At 45.6% G+C, this 8620-nt stretch overlaps 1 protein-coding gene across 1 annotated transcript; it reads right to left on the reverse strand.

Moving 5' to 3' along the window:
• Positions 1-1979: 1979 nt before the first annotated feature.
• Positions 1980-7633, reverse strand: LOC112069793 (perforin-1). Its single transcript, XM_024137165.2, has 7 exons — positions 7302-7633; positions 6531-6901; positions 4814-4977; positions 4482-4701; positions 4227-4366; positions 3679-4102; positions 1980-3084 (listed from the first exon to the last, which is right to left on the reverse strand). The coding sequence occupies exons 1-7, from the start codon at positions 7306-7308 to the stop codon at positions 2617-2619; spliced, it is 1794 nt and encodes a 597-aa protein (XP_023992933.1). The 5' UTR covers positions 7309-7633; the 3' UTR covers positions 1980-2616.
• Positions 7634-8620: the final 987 nt, after the last annotated feature.

Raw genomic sequence — 8620 nt, forward strand, 5'->3', positions numbered from 1 at the left:
CATTCTCTCCAACACCAATGGAACAATGGAAAAAACCATCAGGGTTTGGGAAATAGCCTACCCTGGTTCCAGACTCTGTGCTGTATTGCCAACTTCTATAGTTGTTGTCATAAATCCAGTAGCCATGCTATATAGCACAAATCATCTGGACCAGGCTGCAATGACAATTGGGCTAAAAGGCATGGCTTTCTAGCTGAGCCCAGATTAGGGAGAGATAACGCAATGTGACACAGGTGTACCTCTCCTTCAGAGCTAGCCGACCAAAGAGCTCAGGACACAGATAGGTACTTAACGACGGACGGAAAGACAGAACAGACAATAGTAACAGAGAGAGAGACAGCACAAACAAGGAAGCGGGAAGGACATATCACCTCATTGAAGCTCCTCAGACTCGACACACAGACTCTTCCTTTCCTTCCATTGGCAGCTTAACTCCATTTCTACATTCGTGACCTGTAGTGCAATTCATCATGGCCCCTACTTGGAGACAGGCTACTACTGTTACCATGGCAATGACGGATGGTGTTCAGGGAGGTGGAAAGGAGTGCTGTACATGGAGAGCCCTCCGTGGGCTAGAGAACCACTCGTCCAGAAATCGAAACTACAACACATACAAAAAAAGGCAATTCGGCACCTGGAGGGAACAGGAGCACGTCATCCGCAAGCGCCTCAACAACTACTGCCGTGGCACCGCCTACGTTATCACCGGAATTACCACCTCGGGGAACATGATCTGGCGCCATAACATAACAAAAGGGACGATAAACTGGGGGGAAGGTTTGCGGGACTCCACCCGGAGGGGCAGATCCCGGGTGGACTGCCATACCCTCTGCCTGAGACGATACCGGGGAGCAGGGGTCCGGTGGCGGTCCGCTTGTCGTCGATACCTGGAGGTGGTCTTGAGAAGAGACGACCGGGCTCTCCTCCAGGTACGACGACAGCGGCGGACAAACATCTGGGCCGAAGGTATGCTGACCTCTTCCTCTTGCTCAGGGAAGAGCGGCGGCTGATAACCCAGAGAACACTCAAAGGCCGAGAGCCCCGTGGCAGAGCAAGGAAGGGTGCTGCAGGCGTATTTGACCAACACTAGTTGCTGGCTCCAGGTGGTGGGGTTGGTGGAGACTGGCCGTTGGACTGGGGGTGGGACTCGGAGGACAGGCTGGCCAACGAACCAATGAGTGTGTAGAACCGGGATGAGAACTGAGGACCCCGGTCGGAGACCATGTCCACTGGGAGTCCATGGATTCGGAAGATGTGTCGCACCATGAGCTGGCCCGTCTCTTTGGCAGAGGGTAGCTTGGGGAGAGGAAGGAAGTGGTCGGCTTTGGGAAACCGGTTCGGATCTGCGCACAGATCGTGCATGCGGCGACGAATGCGGAGATGTCAGGAACCATGGTAGACTCCAAAAGCGTTGTCGCACAAAGGCCAGGGTCTGACGGGAGCCCGGGTGGCAGGCAAGCCTGGAGGAGTGGGCCCACTCCAGGACCGAGGAGCGGGCCACGTCAGAAACAAACATCCTGTTTTCTGGGCCCCCCCCCGGGGTTAAGCTGGGAACGCTGCACCTCACAAACCTGCTTCCCTATTCCCCAGCTGAGTGCCGTTGCCAAGCACGAGGTGGGAAGGATGGCCTCGGGATCCGGAGTTGTAGCCGTGGGGCTATAGCGACGTGTCAGTGCATCCGGCTTGACATTATTGGATCCCGGTCGGTGTGAGAGGGAGAAGTTGAACTGGTTGAAAAGCAGAGCCCATCTAGCTTGCCTGGAATTGAGACGCTTGGCGGTGTGTAGACATTCCATGTTCGACAGGTGAATGTGAACGTCTTTAAACAAAGTAGGCTACACCATCTGTTGTAAATATTAATATTTAATGTATTTAATGATTATATACTTAGAGAAAAATGGCTTCTATTGAATACAACACAAAAGCAGCACATTGATTTTCAAGTGAGGGTCAATGAATTGATATACTGGACTTCCAGCTGAATGTATCAAATCAAGTAGCTTTTTATTGCAGTGGAGCACAAACAACATGGCACAGTCATGAGAGAATGAAAACAAAAGTCAAGTTTAATGCAATACATTTCATGTTGTAATTGTACATGGCCTCTATCAAATGAACATACTAAAATTCAAATAAACCATTACCTTCAGAAATACATATACTTTGGATGTTTTTGTTGATGATTTCTTGTTCAGAACAATAGGTTAGAAATGGTATGCATTAAGGTTAAACAGGCCAGGCTAAGGTTTATAGTGTATAGCATAGCGGTTTTGAGAGCAGGGACAAGTGATGTGACAACAAACAACATGGCACAGTTAATGCATGATATTTCATGTTGTAATTGTACATGGCCCCTGTCAAATAAACATAAAAACATGTATATAAACCATTACCTTCAGAAATACACAGTACTTTGGATGTTTTTGTTGATGATTGTCATTTTTTTTTACCAAAGTCAAATGATTTATGGTTCAGAACAATAGGTTAGAAATGGTATGGCTTAAAGTTAGATAGGCCAGGATAAGGTTTATAATGCATAGCATAGCGGTTTTGATCACAGCTCACTGAGAGCAAGGATACAAGGGTAACCATTATCCCTCACATGCGATGTGAGATTCATGTGTTTTTTTCGTGACCATTAGCCTTCTGCTTAACCATAAAAGCCAGGGGGTCTCCTAGGGGCCGGCCCGTCCGGATGTGAGCCAGAAGATCCTGGGTCATGTTGAGGGAGTTGCGGGAGGTGTAGAGGTCAGAGAGGTCAGAGTTCATCCCAGAGGGGACATACTCACCACAGGTGGAGCCCCCAAGTCCTGGGGCACAGTCAACATTGTAGGCGTAGTACAGGTTGCCATGATTCATGGGACACATGCTCTTGTGAGGACCCGCTACGATTGGCTGGAAACTGCACTTCCCTAGGAGGTCGTTCCAAGACTTGTACCAGTTTTTGTCTTCATCGTACACTTCAAACTTCAGCTCGCTGGCCAGGGAGAGCTTGATGAATCCGAAGTCGAAAAATGACTTCCAGGCAGGGTTGTTGTTGTTGTAGATCACCTTGGTCTGCACAGCTTTGTCATCCACGAACACCTTGACGGATCAAACCAAATCAAACTTTATTTAAGGCTACTGTATGTTATTAGAAAAAACAACAAAACGGGACCCCCCGCCACTTGTTTTGGTATACACACTACATGGTCAAAAGTATGTGGACACCTGCTCATTGAACATCTCATTCCAAAATCATGGACATTAATATGCTGCTATAACAGCCTCCAGTCTTCTGGGGAGGCTTTCCACTATATGTTATAGCATTGCTGTTCCTGGCTCGCAGTTGGCGATCCCATTCATCCCAAAGGTGTTCGATGTAGTTGAGGTCAGGGCTCTGTGTAGGCCAGTCCAGTTCTTCCACACCGATCTCGACAAACCCTTTCTGTGTGGACCTCGCTCTACTGCCAATGTTTGTCTATGGAGATTGCATGGCTCTGCGCTCTATTTTATACACCTGTCAGCAAGGGGTGTGGATGAAATAGCCAGATCCATTCATTTGAAAGGGTGTCCACATACTTTTGTGTAGCTGAGGGATGGGGCTACGGAAATGTAAAATCCTAGACTTTAACATTAAAGTCCACTGAAGAACAAACTTCATAGTAAGTTAAAATAGTAAAATAAAATAGGTAATACCTTGACGAAGCCGTCGGTCTCGGACGTGGTGTCCCCCCAGAGGCCCCTGGCATTCTTCACAGTGACGGTAATGTGGGCCAGGCCCTTCTCCTGCGGGCAGCACTGGCTGGTCATCTCCTTGCTGGCCTGGCACACACACTGGCAGGAGTCGTGGGCACTGGAGCTGGAGCCTCCCTTGCACTTCCCAGAGCAGTGCTTGACCAGAGCGTGTTCCAGGATGTAGTCCTCCACAGCCTTCTTCAGCCCAGCCCGCTTCCTGGRCTGCTTCTCCAATAGGTGGAGGGGCTGGAGGGAGTAGTTGATGATGTCAGGGATGGTCTTCAGGCTGCTCGCCCAATCAGCGAAGGCCTTGGAGTTTTTACCCGTTTCGGAGAAGAGCAGGTCGGGCGTCCCGTCCGTCTGTCCCCCCACCACCTCGGTAAACCTGTTTGTTTATCATTATCACATGTTTTGTCTTAAACGAGGACCACAATGGAAATATGTGTTTTATAAGTCTTGTATAATGCCCATTGACCCCCCAAAATCTATCAAATCAAAATCAATCGAACCTCTCTTTGAAGGTGCTGCTGAAGCGGTCCTTGGTGTCACGTTTCTGAAGGTCCTTCTTGCAGAACTTGGTCTCTGTGTTGAGTTCAGCTGATCCGGTACTGGTGGCGACGGAGGCCTCAGCCTCAAGACAGTCCTTGACCTGGATTATTATATTGTTTTGTATTGTAACGTAATGTACATTTTCTTTAAATAAATAAATAAAAATACATAGATAAATACATTTACTAATATATTTTGATTAAAAAGTACTTGACCTCGTTCTCATTGTAGCCGCTCAGGGCCGCCTGGCACACTCGCAGGGAGGTCACGCTCTTCACCTGCCCCCCCAGGAGAACCTTCTTGATGAAGTGGGTGCCAAAGTTGTCAAGAAAACGTCTGTAGTCAACCTTGGTCTGGTCAGTGTAGAGGGGGGGCAGGAGGCCCAGGGAGCGAGAGAACTCAGGGTGCAGGGGAGGGTCATCTAGCAGGCGGTAACTGAGAAAGAAACACACAAGATGGAGAGTTTATAGCCTGTAGAGAGCAGTGTTGGTTCTATAAAGTTAAACGTCTACAATACAAGTGATTTTATATTTATAAGGTATATCACCTGTAATAAGAGCAGTGTATATCCTGTTTGATGAAGCTGTACTTGTCCTTCTTCGACTGGCTCATCACCGTTTTGGCAGCTCTGGAGTGGGTGCCCCCCACCATGACCGACCCCTTAGCCTGGGGGGTCATAACGTCCAGACCAATCTTCCAGCTGACATCTACCTACACATGGTGGTGGATAAGGTGAGTTTACCCACATAAAGCACTTTGAGTTTTGGGAAAAGCGCTATATTTAAATATATATTGAATCAGTTATTCTTATTTATATTATTATTATACTTATGATTATTATTATTATAAAGCTCTCTCTCGCTCTCTCTATATATATATATATTATATACTGAACAAAAATATGAATGCAACATGTAACACTTTCAAAGATTTTACTCAGTTACAGTTCATGTGAGGAAATCTGTCAATTTAAATCAATTCATTAGGCCCTAATCTATGGATTTCACATGACTGGGAATACAGATATGTATCTCTTGGTCACAGAAACCTTTTTAAAAAATGGGCTTCACAATGGGCTTCATTGTGAATTTTTCAGTACATATGTGTCAATAATTTATTTCAGAAGGAGCCAGCAAAACTAGTGCACTCTGTGTGCTTCGGGTCATTAGACACCATTAAACATGCACCTCTCTGGGGTGTGGACACGACTGGCTTTTCCTGTAACTGTGTTATGGCCAACTATGTACTGTTGCTATGGTTAAACCTCTTGGGTCTTTTCCAGAACAGGGGTGTCCCTTTCAGAGGAGTTAGCAGCATGACATGCATTGTTATTCCTGTAAAGTGCCAAAGTCTGTTACTATGGGCCTACATGCATGAACCTGGCTTAAGGCGAGTGCAGGTCTATTTGTGTCTATTTCTGTGGCTCTACGGTTTCCATGCCCTAATTTTAAACCAATAAGATAACGGTGGCTAAATGCCTGAGGGGATGAGCCATTAAGAGGAGTTACTTTGAGTGTGACGAAAGGAGGACAAATATATAAAATGTGTGTGCCAAGACTGGAAGGCAGTTGTATGCATGAACCAGCTTGGCTTTTGTTAAGTGGTAATGAAAGTCTGTTTGAACTCACATGCTCTGGTATTTGTGAAATATGACTGACCAAATTTTTCCACGACAGCTTCAGGATCTCTGCATGGTATTTCTGTGTATTCAAATTTCCATCGATAAAAGGCAATTGTGTTCGTTGTCGGTAGCTTATGCCTGCCCATACCATAACCCCACCACCACCATGGGGCACTCTGTTCACAAAGTTGACATTAGCAAACCGCTCGCCCACATATTTGTTCTGTGTTTGGAAGGCTGGTTGGACGTACTGACAAATTCTCTAAAACAACAGAGGCCGCTTATGGTAGAGAAATTAACATTAAATTCTCTGGCAACAGCTCTGGCGGACATTCCTTCAGTCAGCATGCCAATTCCACGCTCTCTCAAATCTTGAGACATCTGCGGCATTGTGTTGTGTGACAAAACTGCACATTTAGAGTGGTCTTTTACTGTCCCCAGCACAATCAGCTCATTGATATGACACACCTGTCAAGTGGATGGATTATTTTGGCAAATGAGAAATGGTCACTAACAGGGATGTAAACAAATTTGTTTGCAAAATGTTCGAGAAATACGCGTTTTATGCGTATGGAACATGTCTGGTATCTTTTATTTCAGCTCATGAAACCAACACCTGACATGTTGAGTTGAGTAGTATTACCTCTGTCTGGCTGTTGCTCACAAACTCCTCGCTAGAGTCGTAGACCATGCTGGCTAACTTCATCTGGCACTTATGCGAGGGACGCCAGTCCACCACAGCCGCAGGCAGCCTCTGAGTCTGGCCATCCATGAAAGGGTTAACACAGAGGGTACAGGTCCCGTTATTGGTCTTCCTCCAGGTGTCCACGTCGATGACATAGGCCTGCTTACGTTCCATGGTGACGATGTCGAAACCCTCGCCCGCCAGGTTGGTACCGGGAGCTGACAGCGCACCCTTGCACTCTGCTGGCCGGCCCGTGGTGCACGAGGACAGGACAGGGGACAGCCACGCTCCCCACAGCCACAGCAGGGCAACCAGAGAAGTCTGTGTGCCTGGAGAGGAGGAGGAGAAGGTAGATATTACATTACATTTCATTCAAGGTAAATTCCAGTGGTAAACTTATTACAAATATCAATGTTTGTCAGATGTTTTCAGACCTCAAAATGTGTCGCTATTTGATTTGTCTAGCGGAAACAGTGTTAATTCCTGGGTACATATGCCCCCGAGACCGGGGTTCGATCCCTGAGTCAACTTCTTCTTTTCCTTCAACTGCTCAACTTTCATCTTTCTCCTTACTCACTTCACCTCTGTAACTATCTCCTTTAAACTATACAATGTGTAGGGTGAGCAGACTCCTGTTCCCCAACAAAGAGGGGAGATAAAAAAGAAAAGAGTTGCTCTCATTTTGGAGACATGCATAGAGAGTAAGTATAGATATATATAGCCTCTTACCTGACATAATATCAATCACAATCTCTTGGTGATGATGATGGGTTTGATGAAGATGATCATGGAACAATGGAGCATTCTGTGTCTGTCTGTCTGTCTGCTGTCTGACTGACTGACTAACTGACTACAGGGAAACAAACAGCAAGATGTCTGTGGGTTCCATCCTGGAGGCGGTGTTTTTAGTTGTGGTCAAGGCTTTGTTTATATAGATGGTTCCTGCAGTTTCCTTTGGTTATGAACCATCACCTGCACCTGCTGTTGTGTGTTTTGGTGTGGGGGTGGGTGTTCACTTATAAGAAAGCCTTTGCAGACATACAGATAATTAATATCTGTGCATGAGTGAATGTTTCATGGCAGCAGAAAAACAAGACTTGACCCAGCAGTTTCCTAACTCTAATTGCACACACTTTTACCTGTCTGCTACTGCTCTCCATAAATAGTCAACCAGGCACCCAATCAAACCGATCCCTGGCACTGCCACTTTACATACAGAGCCATTTGACTGCTTAGGCAGTCATTCTCCCTCTGAGATTTGTGGATAGGGCTGGGCGATATGGTCAAATCAAACTGAAGAAGAGATAATCAAATCACATTTTAGTTGTCACATGCGCCGAATACAAAAGGTGTAGACCTTACTGTGAAATAATAACCTGCCCAGGGACTGCGGTTGAAAATTAGCCGGCTGGCTAAAACCGGCACTTTTACTGAAACGTTGATTAATGTGCACTGTCCCTGTAAAAATAAACTCAACTCAAATGCTTACAAGCCCTTAACCAACAACGCAGTTTTAAGAAAGATAAGAGTTAAGAAAATATTTACTAAATAAACTAAAGTAAAAAAATACATAAATAAAATAACAATAACGAGGCTATATACAGGGGGTAATATGTACATGTAGGTAGGGGTAAAGTGACTATGCATAGATAATAAACAGCCAGTAGCAGCACTAATCCTATTTAGTGCACTACTTTGACCCAGGAGGCCCATCAGTCCAATGTATTCTTTTCCATACTGATTGGCCTTTCAACTGCTAGATTGTTTAATTTTATTTTGTTATTGTATGTTTTTTCTATAGCTTTTTTGACAATGAAAGTATCGTGGTGCAACTTGGACTCTTTAAATCGATAAAATTCATGTATTTCATGGGCTTAAATATTTGACTGATCATAAACGCATGCCATAAAGTCTCCTTTCACAGCAACATGTTTTTGAAGACGTAGCATATTCATTCATCTCAATATCCATAACAATCACTTTATATCCACTTCATTATCTCCATATTGCTCTGTTTGTTTTCCCACCGCAGCTGTCCACCGTCTCTG

This window comes from Salvelinus sp. IW2-2015, unplaced genomic scaffold (genome assembly GCF_002910315.2).
Source record: "Salvelinus sp. IW2-2015 unplaced genomic scaffold, ASM291031v2 Un_scaffold1123, whole genome shotgun sequence".
NCBI lineage: Eukaryota > Metazoa > Chordata > Actinopteri > Salmoniformes > Salmonidae > Salvelinus > Salvelinus sp. IW2-2015.